The sequence below is a fragment of the Hibiscus syriacus genome, unplaced genomic scaffold (genome assembly GCF_006381635.1).
Source record: "Hibiscus syriacus cultivar Baekdansim isolate YM2019G1 unplaced genomic scaffold, ASM638163v2 tig00111582_pilon, whole genome shotgun sequence".
Taxonomy (NCBI): Eukaryota; Viridiplantae; Streptophyta; class Magnoliopsida; order Malvales; family Malvaceae; genus Hibiscus; species Hibiscus syriacus.
Genome location: NW_024063126.1, coordinates 11,893,240 through 11,914,969, shown reverse-complemented (window position 1 = coordinate 11,914,969; position 21,730 = coordinate 11,893,240). Strand labels below are relative to the sequence as shown.

At 35.0% G+C, this 21,730-nt stretch overlaps 2 protein-coding genes across 2 annotated transcripts; both read right to left on the bottom strand.

Annotated features, from left to right (window-relative positions):
* Positions 1-12,849: 12,849 nt before the first annotated feature.
* Positions 12,850-13,881, bottom strand: LOC120165455 ((R,S)-reticuline 7-O-methyltransferase-like). Its single transcript, XM_039174969.1, has 3 exons — positions 13,639-13,881; positions 13,233-13,544; positions 12,850-13,152 (listed from the first exon to the last, which is right to left on the bottom strand). The coding sequence occupies exons 1-3, from the start codon at positions 13,879-13,881 to the stop codon at positions 12,850-12,852; spliced, it is 858 nt and encodes a 285-aa protein (XP_039030900.1).
* Positions 13,882-18,718: 4,837 nt separating this feature from the next.
* On the bottom strand, positions 18,719-19,272 carry LOC120165454 ((R,S)-reticuline 7-O-methyltransferase-like). The gene is made up of 2 exons (XM_039174968.1): positions 19,009-19,272; positions 18,719-18,904 (listed from the first exon to the last, which is right to left on the bottom strand). The coding sequence occupies exons 1-2, from the start codon at positions 19,270-19,272 to the stop codon at positions 18,719-18,721; spliced, it is 450 nt and encodes a 149-aa protein (XP_039030899.1).
* Positions 19,273-21,730: the final 2,458 nt, after the last annotated feature.

Here is a 21,730-nt window from a genome sequence, read left to right as displayed (position 1 = left end):
TCAAGTAATATCTATGTCGTTTAGGTGTTGACATATCATTAAGGTTGATTGACTCACTTAAGTTGTGTTCCATAACTTTTAAAGGTAGTCCAACACCTATACTTATTTGGATTCCTTAATTAATCCAAGACATCCACTTAATCTAGTCCATAAGGGCATTTTGGTGCTCAACATGTTTTCATTCATTTCAAAGCTTGAGGATATCCATTTATTCTTGGGCTTGGTGATATTCTTCAGTTATTTCCATTACAAGGGTATTTTGGTCATTTTACTGATCCAATGTATTTCAATCATTTCTTTCCTCCTGAACTTATTATTTAATTTAAACGTATCTTTTCCAGTTTTTTCGAACAATTCTGAAAAAGAGCACCCTCAATAATTTATGCTTAGCTCGGAGATTTTTAGGTCAATTATCTTCTTGGAAGTTACCAACAGGTTATCAGGAATTTTCTATTCAATGACAATATCTTAACAATTAAATCCGTAATTTATTGAGTTAAGTACAAATCCTCAAAGTATTTTCTCATTTCGGGTCAACTCGGACTATTTTTACCTTTCAAGGGTATTTTCGTAATTTCTTAATCAAATAGTTTCGGCAACTCTTTACAAAAATAACTATAATTTAGAGATCCTATGATTAATTGCTTTCCCGAACATTCTCTGATCTTGAAATGATTCCTTAACAGACTTCTAGTATCTTGCACAAACCCTCTTAAGTTTAAAAATCGGTTATCCGCATTTCCTAAGCAAAACTAGCATTTCTTATGAACATCATTACTTTTATCAGATCAATATGTCTTTTCAGAGTTATTAACCAACTTCCAGAGACAATTCTTGTCATTTTTTTAACATAAGGGCAATTTCATAATTTTTCCTAATCGAAATATTCTCATAATTTATCATCTAAGTACCTTTAATGAGATAAATTATAATCTACATATCCATGGCTGATTCCTTTATCACTTAATTCCAGAACTTGTAATTTAATTCCAACTGTCCTCCAATTTCTTATAATAGTCATCTGAGCCATATTCAGTTACCTACTTTCTACCGCATTCGTATCGAGTGTATAACTTCATTAATTACACATATGAGACCAAACATTTTTATTAATGCATTTACCAATACTAACATGTTCTATAGAGCATAAAGAGGTATTAATGTATTACCTCAATTTCTGTGCAATACTGATCGACCATTAAATTCTATTCGAACGCCCTCGATCTTGAAATCATCTTCCAATAATTCCTCAGATATATATCAACAGAAATTTCATAAAAACGAAGCTTAATTTGAAAAAACGGATCGAATCGGATTCAGAACGTTGAAAAACGTCAGGATTGGTATACTCGGTCAAAGTTTGTTTAACGCCCGGTCAACGCCGGTCAAAGTTCTGGTTAACAGTGGTCAACGCCGGTCAACGGTCAACGCATGTCAACGGTCAACAATCGACCGTTTTATACGAATATCACCCTAACCGAAATTAATTACAAAATTAGTCACCTTCTACAAATATTTACAAAACTAACACCCGCGTTTTTACACAAATAGAACCCAAACAGAATTTAATTACAAAATTAACACCCTACGGCGAGACGATGCCCACTCTCAGGGGGGTGGCGCGTGAACAGTGATACGATATAGAAAAATTCCTAAATATTATTTTAAGTGATTTTGACTCACTTACAAAGCTCGGTTCACAATTTTGAATAGTGGTGAGCTCGATTTCAACAAATCTGAAACTTTGACCGCTTCACCTCCTCACGTGTCACCGCCGACGGAGATAATGAGGACACCGACAGACTCGAAAAAGCACAAGGAACACGATGGTGCGGGAGGTGTCGAAAACGGATGGTCGGATCGTCGTGAATCGACGAAAAACCAACTGAAATCGAGTTAAAACCGACGATACTTCCAACTAAAATTAACGGCGAACGATGACGATTCATAACGAAAGGTTTGAGGGGTTTTGTTCATCGGTTGATAATGAACACGATGGTGGTTTCGGTTCGTCGATCGAACGATAGACGGTGAGTAGATCGGAGTTCAAAGAGGGGTTGAGGGGAAGAGGAAAACTGGAAAAATACAATCTGCAACACGGGAGAGAGAGTTTATAATTCTCTCATAAAGAAAAATTGTTAAACTATGAGTTTAGCCACTGAACTTTCTGCACTTCTTAAAATGGTCTGTCAACTTTACGATTTTACAATTTAATCCTTAATTTTCTTCCAAAATACCAATTAAAATCACAACTTTATAATTTCTAAAATTTAGCCCCTAAATTGGGTTGTTACAGAGGCAATGCCATGATTTTGGGTGTGGATCGGATGCAGAAGTATAGTCCAAATGTAAGACGTTATGGAGACGGGTTAGAGTGGAAATCACATTGACCAAGAAGACATAAGTGGACAGTGGCAGATGCAGGTTTTGTTCAGGCACTGAAATCCGAATTTATTTATATTAGTAGTTTATTTTACTAAGGGTGTACCCTGAAATTTTGTTTATGCTATCCATACGAAAAATTTATATTATTAATATACATATACACACCCTGAAAAATATTCCTGGATCTATCACAGTAAGGAGTTAGTGAAACGGGGGATCAGATGACATGAAATAGTGGGCTAGAAACTTACCTAAAGAATCCAACTGTTGGTAGTGAAGGTTTAGTTATCTTTAACAACTGAGTTTTTTATCCAGCTGTCAATATAACAATATTAGTATGAGAAAATAACCTCAGTGACCAAAAATGCCTTATAATATACGATTTTAACCAACTTTTTTTGGATTTGCCAAAATGACCAACTAAATCGCAATGCGATCGATAATTCGCAACGCGATCTCCGGTATCGTAAATCAGTTTCCAGATTCGCAATGCGATTCTGACTATCGCATTGTGATTTTCCAAATTCGCGTTGCGATTTTCCTAATTCGCAATGCGAATACGTAAATCGCAATGCGAATTTGGAAAATTGCAATGCGAATACATAAATCGCAATGCGAATACGTAAATCGTAATACGAATACGTAAATCGCAATGTGAATATGTAAATCGCAACGCGAATCTGACTATCGCAACGAGATTCTGACTATCGCAATACTGAATTTCAAATTCGCAACTCGATTTCTGAATTCGCAACAGGTTTTAGTTTCACAACACAAATGTTTGGGTATATAACTACGCAGCAGCAACAACTCATAACCTAAATCCCTAAATCGCAACTCATTCCATCTCCATCTATCACTCTCTCCGGTGACATCCGTTCCTATATCCAACGACATCCTTCCCCATCCGGCAACAGGTTTTAGTTTCGCAGCTCGTTTGTTTAGTAAATTAATTTACAATAATGAAATCATCTAATGTTGATCATATTTGGATATATTTGTGTTTTGGAGGGTCTTGGGAGAATGTTCATGGTGTTTTACAATATATGCCTTTACCCATGAATCTTCAACTAAAACTGTCATTAAAAAAGTTAACTTATGAAACTCTAATGTTACGTATTGCAAATAAATTGAATTTAGAGCCCCTAAGTGGATTTAGGCTATCTTATTAGAGAAATGGTAAAGTTTATTTGTTAACCCACAATGAAGATGTTGAACGATTCATTGCTTATATTAGTGTTTCAAGTGATGATGTTACATTGTATGTTGTTGAACCTAGAAGTAGTGAAGTTGGGTCAGTAGCGGGTAGTAATCAACTAAGTTTTTCAACCCAGTTTATGGTGCTCAAAATTTAATGGTTCTACCACAATTTCATCACCAAGCAAATATTGTTTCACAACATTTCCAATACCAAACACAATCTCAAAACCCACAACATTTCCCTAATCCAAATCCCAATCAATTTTCAGCACCAAATTCCGGTTTTCGTATTGACCGGTTAGACGATGATGAGCCAACAGAAAAAATTGTGAGTACTAGTCAGTATTCAAAATTTGATCTTGGTCAATACCCGGACTTTGATCTTGGTCAATACTCGGATTTTGATGATTTTTCAAAAGAAGAAACAGACCCTGCGTGTAATGATTTTGATATTGGTCAATACCCGAATTTTGATGATGAAATATCCATTGCCGAGGAAGATGTTATTGATGATAATGAGGAGGAAGTTACGACTATAAATGAACATGTTGAACATCTATTCTGTAACTCATATAACCCTGAAGAAGAAAAAGAAGAAGAAGAAATCCCCAAAGAAAAGTCCCCGAAGAAAATGTCACGGGAGTATAACTGGAATATGCCAGAATTACTTCAGATACTGGAAGAAGAGTTGGTAAAGATAGCAGTTGATTATTATACAAAAATTGTTCGTATCAAGAAAGATGATTGTTTTGATACAAAGGAAGACTTGAAGTAGCTTTGTACACGAAATGTGTGGAAGATGTCTATCAACTAAAAGTTAACAAATCAAGCAAAGATCGTTTCAAAACAAGGTGTATGATTGACAAAAATTGTACGTGGCGTATGATTACAAAGAGGATAAAAGATTGTGAAATGTTTCAAGTTAGGACTTTTATTGATAAACATACATGTTCAAGAACCCAAGTTTTTCCTCACCATAGACAGGCAAACAAAAAGGTGTTTGGTGGTTTTCTGGCTGAGTTAATGTTTTTGAATGGCAGGGTATATCGGGGACATGAAATTATGACTGACATGAATGCTCGGTTCAAGATTAGTATCTCATATTCTCAAGCTTGGAGAGCCAAATGCTATGCCTTGGAATTGTTGAGGGGGTCGCCAGAAGCATCGTTTGCCCAACTGCCGGCTTATTGTCACAATTTAAAGCTGAAAAATCCTGGGTCGGTAACTCATATCAAAACAGATAGAGATGGACGCTTTGAGTTGCTGTTTATCGCCATTGGTGTTGCGGTTAGTAAATCAATATAATTTTGTTGACTCATTTTTGTTAGTTACATGCATTTCACATTTAAATGATTATATTTCTTGTGTATATAATTTTGTAGATTCGTTCGTTTATTACTTGAATGCGCCCAGTTATTATAGTTGATGGAGCACATTTGAAAGGTCGATACCATGGAGTAAACTTATTAGCAGTAGCCATGGATGCTAACAATGTGATACTGCCAATAGCTTACGGGGTTGGCAAATCTGAAACCTCTGATTCATGGACATGGTTTATGGGGCATCTTAGGGATTGTATAGGTCCTATTAGCAATCTGACAATCATATCCGATAGGGCAAACTCAATTGACAACGCTGTTAGAAGGTGTTTCCCAGATGCTTTTAATGGACTTTATGGTGTTTATTTGTATAGAAATCTAAAATCAAGGTCTGCTGGTATAAAAAATCACAAATGGACATACTGGAAGGCTGTAAAAGCTTATCGGGAAGTGGATTTTAATAAGCATATAAACTGTTTAAGACGTGTTTTGCCTCAGTGTGCTCAAACACTAGAAGATGTCGGGTTTGAAAGATGGTCAAGAGTACATCAACTTGGAGCAAGATATGGTTTCATGACGTCTAATAGTGCAGAATCAATCAACGCTCTAAGTCGTCATTCCCATAAATTACCCATTACTATGTTAATGGAGTTTTTTCGAGCCTCTATTCAACAGTGGTACTACAAGAAAAGAAACCATGCAGGTATTATTTCTTTAAATTCGTAACTTATCATATATTTTACTAAGTATTATTTATTTAAATTTATAGTAACATTGGAACATCGTGTTACACCATGGACTGAAAAAAGATAACGAAACGTGTTGTGAAGTCAACGTCATAGAGAGTTGAACCATGTTCAAACACTTTGTTTGAAGTATTGGATAATAACTTAAATGGGCTTGTCGATCTAAATGTAAAGACGTGTAGTTGTATGAAATGGAAAACATCTGGTTATCCGTGTGGCCATGTTATAAAAGTTGCTCTTAATCTAAACCAAGATGATTCAAGCACATACGTTATGGATTGCTACACTACAGAAGTATATCGACATACTTCTGTCGAGATTGTCTACCCTATTCCACATCCTTCTGAGTGGGACATACTAGATGACTTACAAATAGTTTTGCCACCAGCCATGGACAGAAGGCTACCTGGTCGACCAAAAATTCACGATCGTATACCGTCTAAGGGTGAAGAGAAGAAGAGATCGACATGTAGTCGGTGCAAGGAAAGTGGTCATACAAGGTTGACATGTGGATCACCAGTGCCATCACAATCATCTTTTCCTCTACCAAAATATGGATCCTCATCAAAATCCCAATCACAACCGGCTTCACCTTTTGGGGCTGTTAATTTAGGTGATTTTTAAATGCAAACGTTGTATTATGTGTATATTATGTATGAACTTTTAACATTTTCAGTTAGGCATGTATTAGTAACTTGAGTTTGAACATTGCTATGATATGTTCAGTTGTTATCACTTATTAGACATTCATTTGACTATCGCAACGCGGAAATCGCAACGCGAATATGACTATCACAACACAGAAATGACTATCGCAACGCGGAATTGACTATCGCAACGCGGAAATGACTATCGCAACGAGAGAATCGCAATGCGAAATGAAAATCGCAACGAGTGAATCGCAATGCGAAAATGAAAATCGCAACGCGAATTTAGTTTCGCGTTGCGATTTTCATTTTCGCATTGCGATTCTCTCGTTGCGATTTTCATTTCGCATTGGGATTCTCTCGTTGCGATAGTCATTTCCGCATTGCGATAGTCTGTTTTGCATTCAACATAATGCAGATTGAAATCAACAAATCAACTATTACATTTCAATACACATCAATTAAACAAATCAACATTTGCAAATCATCTTTTACAAATCAATTAAACAATCAAAAAATAATAATAATAATTATTTCCTCATCAATTATTGAATCAACTTTTGCACCCATACATCCATTTCACGCAGCTCACTTCAGGATTAACCTGCAGAAACCAAACATTGAATCAACAACACTTTCTACACATCTAAAACCTACAAACAACAAATTATTGAATTCTAGCTACTTAACCAAACATTTTTCAAACCAAAAAGAGTATATATGTTTAACAACACTTGCATTTGACTTACAAATTGTTTATAGACACTTTCATAACGCGGATGCAGGTAGGCAGCGTCTCGCATATATCGCTCTAGCCATAAAATACCGAAACCACAAGCCTACTGCACCTCTATCTCTATCGGTGGGAGGTAGAAACTGTGTACTTCCTGTCATCAAATGCTCCAAGCACATGCATACGAGAGGACCACAATCCCCTCTGGCTTCCTTCGTTTGTTGTGGCGCGGTCTCATCTCTGATAACTGTAACATTGAACTTCTTTGGCTTCTTGTTTCCAAAATTAGTCCAATAATTAATTGCATCCAAGAATTTAGCCAAATGAGAGCTCCATCCCTTAATAATATCTCTCAAATCAGACAATGATATGTAATTTATCATGCTGTCATATACTATTGTCTCTAGGGATGGGAGCTGAAGCTCGATGAGAAGCCAATGAGTACGGTCCAAAACAGGGATAAACACTTGCATCGAAATGTAATAATTCAAATTGCGCACTTATTTATGAACACCTTTAAAATATTTAAACAAATATATTAACCTTATCGACCTCCCACCATGCAGGATAAAGTTTAGCTTGTCTATTAGCCAACACATATGATTCCTGTCGTTGATTCTTCAAGTGAACTACGTGAAAAGACGTCGGCATAATTGTATATCGCGTTTTTTTATATTTTTCTTCAATTTCCTTACAATCAGAAGACGTGTCACCCATGCATCAATATGTTGTTTTACAAAAAAGACATATATTAGTGAATTACATAAATTTAAAAAAAATTAATCAAACTGAAATATAAGAAGAAATATAAGACTTACCCCCCCATCGAAATAGCCGTTGTCTTCAACCCCTAATAATACACCCCACCAAGACCGTTCAATCAACAAATGCATATCATCGTTGAGTTTGTATATGTCAGCATAACACCCTTGGCTCCGCTTATGTAGATAAAAATCAACTGCGGTCTTAGCCCAAAGGGTATTATCCAGAATTGTTTCCGGTAGTTATTTCCTCTCCACTTCATCTGCCGGAATAGTACTGGCCGGTAACTTATACGAAAGCCAACAGTCATCCATCATGTCCGGCACATGAGGGGTTTCTCAATAATTCGATATATTACGCCGTGTGAATTGGGCTCAAGAATGTTGGGAGGGACCTCTTCAACAATGAAAGTGGCCTCTTGAACGGTGGGAGGGGACTCTTGAGGGATGATAGGGGCCTCTTGAACGATAGGGGAGGCCTCTTGAACGATGATAGGTGAGTCGGGCTTTTTCTTATGGATTCTTCGCACTATTGGGGTGAACGGAGACGTAATGCACGTGCACGCCGTCTGATGCGTGAACTCCGTCTTGCAAGAAAAACCCGACGTAGAGCATCCACCTTAGCGGGCCGCTAAAAATAAATTAATACATAAATCAGTAAATAAACAGACATGATATTAAACTGTGAAAACAAAGACAAATATATTTCAAACTTGCACGGTATTCACCCAAGTCATTATTATATCATTGTTCACAAAATGCATCAGATAACATTCCAGAAGTAAACACTTATATAAACATTTAAAACGACAACATATAGGTTTAGTGCAGGTTCAATGACAACATAAAGAGTAGTAGTTTATTCTTGAAACTTAAATTTTCAACACTGTGAAGTTAGTATTTGTCTTTTGGTTAAAGTAATGCAATTCATTCAAGTTTCAATTTGCATAAGAAGAATAGAATCTGAAACTTAAAATCGCAACGCGAAAATGACTATCGCAATGCGAATTTGACTATCGCAATGAGAGAATCGCAATGCGATTTTCATTTCGCATTGCGATTCTTTCGTTGCGATAGTCAAATTCGCATTGCGATAGTCATTTTCGCATTGCGATAGTCATTTTCGCGTTGCAATTTTCATTTCGCATTGCGATTCTCTCGTTGCGATAGTCATTTTCGCGTTGTGATAGTCATTTTCGCATTGCGATAGTAAACTATTCTTCTTCTGCAAATTGAAACTTGAATGGATTGCATTACTTCAACCAAAAGATAACCAAAAACAAATACTAACTTCACAGGGTTAAAGAATAAATAGTTAAACAGTATTGGCAGCAACCGAATGAATTTACTAAGCAATCTAGTGAAATTACGAGTAAATTTATCATCAAGTTAAATATGAAAAATATTAAACTTACCTCGTTGCGTAGAGTATGAACCTCGTTCTGCAATGATGCTACAATCCCACATAGAGCTGCTACCTCACCACGTAAAGTAGACACCTCAACACGCCATGCACCATTGTCATCGCGTAAAGTACCGACCTCCTCACGTAAGGCATTGACCTCATTACGTAACTCCCCTAACTCATCCCGTGGACGTGGAGGTGGAGAACATGGAGATAAATGTCATGGAATCTTTGTCGGTCGCCTATCATGAGGTGATGGTGGAGAAGAGGCTCGATGATGTGACAGAATAGGTGATGACTCTCGTTGTGGAGGTGTATATTCGGGTCGATCAGGTGATGGCTCTGGGTGAGGTGATGGCTCTCGAAGTGGTGGCTGCTCATCATCCGTGCCATCAAAAAAAAAACTTACTAGCTTGCCACCAATCAGTGGCAAGCTCAGCTTCCGTGGGTGTCAGCCTCTGTAATGAAGTGTTGGCCTCCTAACAATATAAAAGCTCAAACAAAGTTAAACGTGTACTAGTAATAACTTGTTTATAAACATATGGTAGTATTTGTGTTAACTTACATTATTTATTGTAGTATACGGTAGTAAATCTTCCCATTGCTGCAAGGACCGTTTCCTCTTCCAGGAAATAGCCCTAGGAATATCATTAGAAGTTTTTAATGCATATGTCTGCATGGCGGGAAAGGCCTCAAATATCCAAATCTACAAACAATATAATAACAAACATTAGTAATTGTTAAAGAATTAATTATAATTTTGAAAACATTATATAAAAATTATTACCTTAAAGGCCCAAATAAAGCCTGACAAAGTGTATTTGGAACCATCGCCACGCAAACTTTTCCGATCATCAAAGGCAGACGACAACTTATTCCATGTAGCTCTCCATAGATACGAACCCCACGGAAACAGGTTCCATGCATTTAGGTCCTCTACCAATTTAATTAGATCATTAGGAATAGGTTGTCGGGCCTCTCTGCCTAAAAAGCCGGCTTGCAAAAGTATTAGAAGGCATACTCGGACAACATCGACGGCATCCATCCGAGTAAAACCATCTTTCTTATTCAATAATCTCGTCAAGTCTTCCACGTGTAAATTCGACTTCTCCGTTGACAGCTCAGGAAAAACCCGGGAAAACCATGATAGGTGGGTAATATGTCTAGTATACCGATCTACATCATCGTGTCCGAAACGTAGACCGGTGATTAAGCAAAACTCCTCCCGCCCAAAACACGTATACGCCGGTGGAAAACCAAACCATATCTCTTCATCACGACGTTGTATAGTCTCTAGTAGATCGCTAGTCATGGTTTGAAGAAACAGATGGGTCAACATAGCATCTCCACCCGGATGTTGTACTTTCAACCATGGCCCGAAGCAAGTATCCTCAAATATTTTTCTTCGTGCAGGTGAAAGCTTCGACGCAATTATTTTGGCCAGGCTTACTTTATTTCTTAAGGTCAATTGAGCCGAATAAAAGTTCTGCAAAAACAATAAACATACCAATTTAGATATACCAAAAACTACACTGTGAAGATATAACAAGAACAATAAACATAAAGAGTAGTAGTTTATTCTTCAAACTTAAATTTGCAACACTGTGAATTTAGTATTTGTTTTTGTTTTTTGGTTGAAGTAATGCAATTCATTAAAGTTTCAATTTGCAGAAGAAGAATAGTTTCTGAAACTTTATATCGCAACACGAAAATGAAAATCGCAACACGAAAATGACTATCCCAACGCAAACTATCGCAACGCAAGAATCGCAATGCGAAATGAAAATCGCAACGACAGAATCGCATTGCGATAGTCATTATCGGTTTCAAATACTGAAATTGAAAGAAACTTGAATGGATTGCATTACTTCAACCAAAAGACAAAACAAAGACAAATACTAACTTCACAGGGTTAAAGACTAAACAATTTAGCAGTATTGGCAGTAATCGAATGAATATAATAAGCAATCTAAGTGAAATGGTTAATCTATTATTGAAAACACCAGTAAACTTATCATCAATTTCAATATGAAAAACCTAATAATAATGTAAAAATTTCAAAATAAAAATAATTAAAAAAACTAACCATCGGTGGTTGATTTGGTTGATTTTCCATTTCTGACCGTGAATGATTTCGCCGGAGATGGAGACTGATATCGTCGGAGATGGGGACTGATTTCGTCGGAGATGAGGACGGATGTCGCCTTAGAGAGTGAGAGATGGAGATGAGACTGAGTTGTGATTTAGGGTTTTAGGTTATGAGTTGCGATTACGGGATATACTGTGGACGGTTCAGTGTTTCGATATATTAATATATTCGTGTTTGGAATTTGAAAAAAAAATACGCGTTGGATATGAATGGCGCTATGTAAATCGCATTGCGATAGTCAGATTCGCGTTGCGATTTACATATTCGCATTGCGATTTACGTATTCGCATTGCGATTTACGTAATCGCATTGCGATTTTCCAAATTCGCGTTGCAATTTACGTATTCGCATTACGAATTAAGAAAATCGCAACGCGAATTTGGAAAATCGCAATGCGATAGTCAAAATCGCGTTGCGAATCTGGAAACTGATTTGCGATACCGGAGATCGCGTTGCGAATTATCAATCGCATTGCGATTTAGTTGGTCATTTTGGCAAATCTAAAAAAATTTGGTTAAAATCGTATATTATAAGGTGTTTTTTGTCACTGAGGTTATTTTCTCTATTAGTATTATGCATATAATATATATATATATATATATATATATATATATATATATATATATATATATATATATATATATATATATATATATATACTGATGTATTGTTTTTCCTTTAATGAGAAATATATGAGTATTTTCTTCTCAATCTACTTCGTCTATTTCCTTTATCCTTTCTACCTCAATCGTTACAAAACGACAGCATCTAAAAGCAACAAGAGGGTCCGAAAAACACAAGGAGAAGAGCACATTAATGCGACCAGTGATAAAACGACGTGACAATGAAAAAGCTTGTAAATTTTATAATATTGAAACTCGGCTGCTGCACCACCTGCTGCCTGCCATGCACCTACTGCCATGCACCTGCTGCTGTGCAATACTGCCAAGCCACTCCGTTTCAATATTGAAAGAAAAGGAAAATTATTATTAAGCAAATAATTGGAAACTTTTGTGGGGGGGTTATATATATAGTGTCTTGGACCTTTGGATTCGCTCACCAATAATGATTGTTTCGTCTGGTGTGATTTAATACTACGGCGCCTTTGGATCTTCGAGTACATCCATCTTACGTGACTGGTTCTCTTTGGTGTGAATTTAGACCTCTGGATTCATTCCGTCTCACGGGAGTTGTTTCGCTCGACATTGAGTTAGCATTATGATGCATTTGGACCTATTGATTCGTCCATCCTTGTGATTGGTTCACATCGATGTTGAGTTTTATGACGTTTGAGCCAATTTTTGGCCGTGAATAATTTTAACTTACTGTCTATTTGCAGATACAGTACATGTACAAATCATGAGGTGCTTTATTACAACCATCAGTACCTGGGATTTCCATTGATAATGGATGAGAGAGACAAGCAGAGAATTAGGAGACTGAAGAATTCTGGGTCTATCACTCCATTCCCAGAGTTGTTATTTCCGATATATATATATTGCTCTTATTCAGAAGGGAAAGCTTCGATTATGGATAGAAAAGAAGGGATTTTGATGACGGTGTAACGGGAGAAACCTCCTCGTTTCAGTAGCTTCTCCCATTCATCTTCACTTCTTTCCTTCCCACTTGGAGAAATAACCATCATCTTCAAATCATACCTCTGTGCTTCCACATCTAAAAGGTTTTCGCTTTTCGGACGAAGAACTCCGTCCACTATTATCAATTTCCCCTTTCTCTCCTCTACAGCTTTCCTGCAATTCTTTAGGATTTCTTCGCTTTTTTCGTCGCTCCAGTTGTGTAATATCCACTAAATCAATTCGATGTGAAAATTCGGTTTATATATTATCAGTGTATCAAATATAAATCCGCTACTATACATATACATACCTTGAGAAATATTGCATCAGGGTTAATGGGAATAGTGTCAAACATGTCACCTCCGACATGTATGACATTGGGGTACTTGGGTGCACCAGCCACAACGTTCGGAAGATCAAAGTTAAAACCCTTAATATGAGGATGTGCCTCGACGATCTCCGCCACAGCAGCTCCCCATCCTCCTCCGACATCAACGATTGTTTCGATATTATCGAACCCACCTTGGTAATACTTAAGAACCGCTTTCATGACTATCCTTGAGTTACAGGCCATTGCTTCCTCAAAAACCCTTTTGTATTCATGGATGCGTTGCGAGAAGCACTGCAAGCACCAGACTTTCCGACTTGTTGTCGGTAAGAAGCCATTTCGACGAGTCGGTGAGGCCGTACATCGTCTCCCCACTTTCTTTATCAACGGTTGCATTGAAAACATTCCGGCTGGAAAGAAACCTCATTACACGTGAAAGACGGTACATGTCGAGGTTCGGGAAGGGAATGCGAGCAGCAATCTGGGGCAAAGTCATCGGGTGGGAGTTCAGTGTGTCGGCGACGCCGAGCTCCACGACACATTTGAGAGCCATGCTTTCGACGAAGTTATCCATGATTTGAAGTATTTTAGCTTGCCCTTGCAGGGTAGCCTCTTCTCCATCACCTGCCATGATTTAAATTTGTAAATTGGAACTGCCTGCCTGTCGATGAGATCATTTTCACCTCATTATATAGGATAAATTGTTTCGTAAACCCTTTTTACCACATTATCAATGATCCTAGCCAATTAAAAAAATCCAGGTCAATCATTTTTCCATGTCATTTATACACGTAAATTTTATTTTCCAGATCAATTTCTTCATTATAAATATTAAAATTAAACTTAAATTTAGGGATTATTTTTGTTAGGTTTATTAATGCATATAAAGAAATTGTATCTGTTAAATTTTTGTTATGTTTATTAATGCATGTTCTTGTTTTTCTTTAGACATTAGTTATGATCCTGTTATAGCTACTTGCTGCAGGATTACTACAGTTACAAACGTTTAAAAGAATTAAATTTGGGAGAGAAGTAGTATATAGGGATTTAAATAGCAGTTGCGATCATGTTTTTGACTGTGTTGCGTTCATAGTGATTACGGACATAACGAGCTTTATTGAGGTGATTATGGGTGTCGCGATCATACAATAGCGGTATCGGATGAACTGCTACCGTTATATCACGGGTGCTATTATGCTCGTAGACCGCTATTTAAATCACTGATAGTATACATGTGGCATACAACCAAAAAAAACAAAAACAAAAAACAAAAATTTTCTTTATTCTCCATTTCTTTGTCTCATCTCACTTTAAAATTCCAAGCTCTCTTCCTATGCAACACAAAATAATGATCGAGAAACATACCACGAAAATTAGATGCAGTTTTACTGTGAATTGTTGAAATTGAAGAAAATTAGGAATGAAGAAGGGAATAGAGGAGAAAGACAAGAAATTTCATTCAAAATGGTTCATAACTGTTTCAATATATATTGTTGCCTGTATATTCGTTCTAATTATATCATGTAATTATTTAGTGACATGTGTCCAATTCGGCCTTCATCTATAACTATTTGTGCAAGATATCAAAACATTAAAAAAATCTTTTCATGCTGATTTTCATATTTTAAAATTAAAATAATACTGTTAAAATTTTATAAAATAGGGTTTGTATTATTTTTCTATTTTTCCTTGGTTGTGGTTAGTCTCTTTTTTTTCTATCTTTGTGATCGACGACAACACAAATTTTAGTGCTAGTTGTCGATTGTCGGTATTCATTGTTTTTCCTTCACTTTATCATAGTGTATCTTTGTTTTTTTTTAATAATTCTTCCTTTATGGCATGTATTTTTTTGTCTTTATGACACGTTATTCTCTGCCTTTACGACACGTTTTAAATCATTTGATCATTGTTTTTGTTTATCTTTTTTAGGGTTTAATTTGACATCGTCACGACTTATCAAGACGGCGCTTATTTGTTATCATGTTGATCTTCCCTGCTTTAGACCTTCGGATTGGATTTGGATACGCGATTTGCATTCGTGGATAGTATTTTCACGTCGCTCGATTCTTATTTGTGTTTGTTTGTCGATGCGGTAAGATATGATTGTATTTATCTTTTGTTCGAGTTTATTTAGTTAGGTTTTTAACATTTTTCTTGTATGGTCCTTATGTGATCTTAAGTGGCTAGTTTTCTTGTGTTTAGGAAAATATCTTTATTATATGTTTAGGTTATGGTTGTGGTTGTAAACATTTATTTTAATTTGAATATCTTCTATTTTAATAAAATTAATAGCTTCTATAAAAAAATTAAAATAATACTACAACAACAACAAAACCCTATTCCCATATGCAATGGGATAAGGGGGAGGTAGGGTAGTAGGCTTCCCCCAACGCATGGTTGAGAGCAGCTTCCGTGGAAGACCTCCGACAGTCAGAAAATTAAAAATAAAGATAAAATGCAATGCATGTATAAATAAATAAATAAATACATATTTGAACAGTCTTCATATACAGTCTTCATATGCGCTTCTGTAATGGGAAGTAATCACTGTTAATAAATCACTGCATAATAATCTCTGCATATAGACAAAAACGTAAGACCCGACTAAAATTAAAAAGAGGAAACATGAAGAGAATGATACACAGAAGTCAACGATAGCAAGCTACGAGAAGGAATAAAGTCAAATGGGTTAAAACCTAAACTAAGTCAACACTAATCCACTACCCTAGCTCTAAGCCTTCATTAATTCCAATGACAGAAACGTATAAAAAGTAGAAGTCATAGAAATTACAACAAATGCATTAAAAGAAGACAGAAATGTTACACTCTATGGATGTGACCCGCACTAATCGGCTACCCTGGTCTTAAGTCTCCATACTTTCCTATCAGAGGTCATGTCCTCGGTAAGGGCTAAATCCTTCAAATCAGATCTCAAGCAGTCTTCCCACTTCCGCCTTGGTTGTCATCTCCTTCTGGAACCGTCGACTGTAATCGACTCTACCCTCCTAACTGCATCTGACGGTTGTCGCCTAAGGACATGCCCAAACCACCGTAGTCTTCCCTCCCTCAATTTTTCGGATACAGGCACCACCCCCAAGGACATCTTAATAGCAGAGTTTGGTGTCATGTCCCACAGAGTCCTACCACATGGCCATCGAAGCATTCTCATTTCTGCGGCCTCCAGCCTCCTTACGTGATCCTTCTTGATTGCCCAACATTCTGATTCATACAGCAGCGCTGGTCTTATTGCATTCTATAAAATTTTCCCTTAAGTTTTTGAGGCACCTTCTAGTCACACAAAACTCCAGTAGTAGCTCTCCACTTTAGCCATCCCTCCTTTATACGGTGTGTAACGTCATCATCTACACCCCCATCCTTATGTATCATAGACCCTAGGTACTTGAAATAATCCTTTGAGGGGAGAACGTGTCCTTCTATGCATACTTCTAATGCTCCAATCTCCTTCAATATTTGTTTGACGGGGCTAGTCTTTATGTACGTTATTTGTCTTTTTGGACTAATATTTTCCACTGTTTAGAGTTTTAAACGAACATCCCAAACTTCTCACTGATTTGAAAAAGCCATGAACCCTCCAAAATGATGAATTTTTTATGTATAATTTTGCGAGTTTTAAAGAGATTTTTTTTATTAAAAAAACTAAATTAATAGAGTGGAAAAAGATGATGAGACGTGTTCATCGGTATTTAATGTGACCATCAATTATGTCAAAGAATGGCAGTTTTCAGCTGTGAGTGAAAATAGGTGAAAAGAATGTAAATTTTGATGAAGAAGATGATAAGGTGAAAAAAGAAAATAATACACGTCAACATAAAATAAAATAAAAATATTTTTTACTTAGATGCCAACACCAAAATATACTATGCATCCGACTGTAATGATTAAACTTTGTATAATTAAATGACCAAAGCCCTAAAGTCTATAAACGAATGATCTAGTTTACTCTTTTTATTAATAGATAACATTGAACCTATGAGCTTGGTGTGCAATAGGTGCACATGTAGAACCCTTTCTTTGTTAGGTTAATACATTTTAGGATATGAACTTGACTTCAATATCAACATATGGACAAAATTCAATTTCATATCCTAAAATAACTTTCCTAATAGCTCAAATCGATATTTATACCTTTCTTTTTTTTTTCTAAATTGAATACACTTTAGGATATGAACTTTACTTCAATATCAAAATATGGACAAAATTCAATTTCATATCCTAAAATAGCTTTTCTAATAGCTCAAATTGATATTTATACTTTTTTTTTTGTCTAAATTGATGCTTGAACTCGATTTCTATCACACATTTTAGGATATGAACTTGAATTTTGTCCATATTTTGATATTGAAGTCAAGTTCAGATTCCAAAATGTGTGCAAGAAGTTGAGTTTAGGTATCGATTTTGACAGAAAATATAAGTACCAATTCGAATATTTTAGAAAAATCAGGTACATATTTAAACAAAAAAATTTATAAGTGTAAAAATTAAACTTTGAATTCAAATTCAAATTTTATACTAAAATATATATAAGACTCTCACAACTCATGAATTGTTTAGAGAATATAGTATATGCTAACTTTCATCCAGGTGCAGGGGGTGTAAATTAACCAGACTTGAACGAACAAATATGTGTTTGTGTTCGTTTGTTTATTTTTAAAGTTGTTCATGTACAATTTATATTCGGTTAAATTTTAGTACTATTTTCGTGTTCGTTCGTTTAGTGTTTACGAACACGTTCATTTAATGTTTTTGAACATGTTCGTCTAACATTCATGAACATGTTTATTTAACGTTCATGAACATATTTGTTTAATATTCGGCAACCAACACTCTCTTTTTACCATTTTATTTGCAAATCAATGAAAAATGGTGAAACTAAATCACTAGTCCTTAATTTTCTTAGGCTTCACAATGTGAACATCAAAGTTCACCTTATCTTCAATTTAGTCCCTACATTTGCAAATATTTAAAATGTAAAAAAATAAAAGGAATAGGATAATTGAGTAAACGAGCTTATAAACGAGTCAATAAATAAGCCAATAAGCGAGCTTATAAACGAGTCGATAAACGATACAATAAAAAAGTTTGTTCGTTAACATAAATGAACTGAACAAATCTCTGTTTGTGTTTATTCATTTATTAAGTGAACAAATTTTTTTTGATCAAACTCATTTATTTATCTTAATAAATGAATGTTATACGAACAGTTAATCAAATGCTATGCTCATTTACACTTCTGTTTATGTTCGTTATACGAATAGTTTATGAACAGTTCATCGAACGATTTGTGAACATAAAGAGTTGTGATGTTAACATGGAAATATGTGATCAATATGCATAATTAGTTTGCATCAATTAAGTAATTCTAGTAGTGTTCTTATTCATAAGGAAGGCTTCGACAATGGATAAAAAAGGGATTTTGATGAAGGTGTAATTGGAGAAACCTCCTCGTTTTAATAGCTTCTCTCATTCGTCTTCACTTCTTTCCTTCCCACTCGGAAAAAAACCATCATCTTCAAGTCGTACCTTTGTGCTTCAACATCGAAAAGGTTTTCACTTTCTGGACGAAGAACTACGTCCACTATTATCAATTGTCCATTTCTCTCCTCTGAAGCTTTCCTGCAATTCTTCAGGATCTCCTTACATTTCTCGTCGTTCCGATTGTGCAATATCCACAAAATCAATTCAATATGAAAAGTTTGATTTATATATTATCAGTGTATCAAATATATATATATAATACCTTGAGAAATATTGCATCAGGGTTCATGGGAATAGTGTCAAATATGTCACCTCCAACATGTGTGACATCAGGGTACTCGGGTGCACCAGCCATAATGTTTGGAAGATCAAAGTTAAAACCCTTAATATGAAGATGTGCCTCGACGATCTCCACCACGACAGCTCCCCATCCTCCTCCGACATCAACGATTGTTTCGATATTATTGAACTCGCCTTTGTAATACTTAAGAACCACTCTCATGACTATCCTAGAGTTGCATGCCATTGCTTCGCTAAAAACCCTTTGGTATTCAGGAATTTTTTTATTGGAACTCACACATTTGAACCATTGGCTCTTGAAAATCCATATGCTCCGTCTTCTGTTATGCGTTGTTAAAAAGTTGATTAAGAAGAAATGAATAACATTTGTTTATTATGCATATTTTGTAACTACAACACAACTAGCTTATATAAGAGTCATGACTTCAAGCTCACTCAATCTCTCAACTACTTGTAACATCTAACAACATTCATAACTGACTCCATACATCACTATTCATAACAACCATAACAACTCACACACGCATCAATAAAGCTCACTCAATGCCCACGTTAACAATGCATGCACACGTTAATAATGCATATTCCAATATTCTCCCCCACTTCGTTGTCTTCTTCCTTTTACACTAAAAACGTAGAACACACAGCTTCTCTCGAAACAACTCAAATGCTCCTTTTGTTAATGGTTTTGTAAGACCATCTGCCACTTGATGAGTTGCAGGAATATAATTAACTTGAATATGCTTAGTTGCTACTTTTTCACGTACAAAATGAACATCCATATCAACATGTTTGGACTGTGCATGATAAACCAGATTTGTGCTTAAGGCAACAACACTAAGAGGTTGGTGTAGATATGATCACCATTTCAAAATTTTATCAATATGACCACTTAACTATTTAATTGGTTTCAATATAGTCACGTGTCATTAATATTTAACGGAAGTGATAACGTGACAGTTAATAAAATTGGTATAATTATACAATTGGTTCCCACTGCTTACATATTCTATCAATTTAGTCTTAGTTTTAATTTAATTCAAAAATTAACCCTCCAATCATTATGTGCCATGTGCCAATCGATTATAGTGACATATTTTAATAGTGACACGTGTATCCACATGTTTAAATGAAAAACAAGCATAAACAAAATATTGTTACCTAGGTGAATTTATCCTAAGATGTCAAGTTAAGGGTGGACACGCCTCAACCACGGAGGCAAACTCAATGTTTGTTACTAGTTTGTCAAACATTTTACATATATTGTTTTAATTTATACATAAAAAATAATAATATTGCAATAAATAAATTATAAGAAAAACTATTTGAATGATCACCTAAATAATATTTTAATAAATATATTATTAGTTAATAGAAGGTTTAAAAATAAAAATGAGTTAAAACTTTTTATATTTTTAAGTTAAATTATTTTTCATTTTTATAATTATTTTTAAATGAGTTTAAATTATATAGTAATTTTTCTTTTCTACTATGTTTGTTATTCATTTATAATTTAAAAATAAATGCAAACAATAAAAAATAATAATTTAATTTATTTATTAAAATTTCTGAATCATTTAAAAATAATTGTATAAAAATAATTTAATTTAATTATTAGAATTTTTTAATCATTTAAAAATAATTATAAAAAAATTATTTATTTATTAGAATTTTTTTATTTTTTATGTATAATATGTGACTATATTAAAATCAATTAACAACATGTAACTATATTGAAATTAATTAAATAGTTAAGTAGTTATATTGACAAAAAATTAAAAATATTAGTCATATCGACACCAACCACATAATTAAAAGATCATTCAAGTTGTTTATCGTAATATTTATTATCATATAATGGTCCATTCTCCCTCTTTCTTTATAATTGTTTGTTATTTTGAATTATAATTCTTTTATTAAATATAACACTTATAATTTAATTAATTGTTTTTATGTCTAAAAATAATAAAATATTTAATATGATAATTTATTTTTAATATATGATTGATAAAATTAATAAGACTGATAAGATTGATAAGACTAACAAGAATGATAAGATATGATATAATTGTTCTAATTTTTTAAAATTATTTATACTTTTATATTATAATTATTTTATTAAATATAACACTTGTAATTTAGGCGGTAACACCGAAAAATCCCCCTTTAGAACTTTAATTACCTGTCAGACACCATTTTATCTTTATTTACCGATCTAGCACCCTTTGTAGGAAGGCGCGCCCTATGCACCGCGCCTTACGCTGACCTGGCGTCACGTGAGGTAAGGCGCGTCCCATGAACCGCGCCTTATGCTGACATGGAGACACGCTGGCTAAGGCGCGGTACATGGGCCGCGCCTTATGCCATGTAGGGGTATAGCGCGGTGCATGGGCCGCGCCTTTGCTTTAATTTCCCAACCACCCTCCAGTTCACACCCTCATTCCCTCCCTATAAATACCTCCATTCTCAATCACTTTCATCACACCATATCCTCTCAAGCTCTCTCAAATACTTTTATATTCTCTCATAGTTCTTTAAGGTATATTTTATTATATTTAATTTTTGTTAGTATTTTATTTAACTATTCAAATTTTTTAATATTTTATTTAAATATTTTTTTTGCAGTTATAAAATGGAAGGCGATCTACTTCGTTTAAATGGAAATCATATATCTCGACATTTTG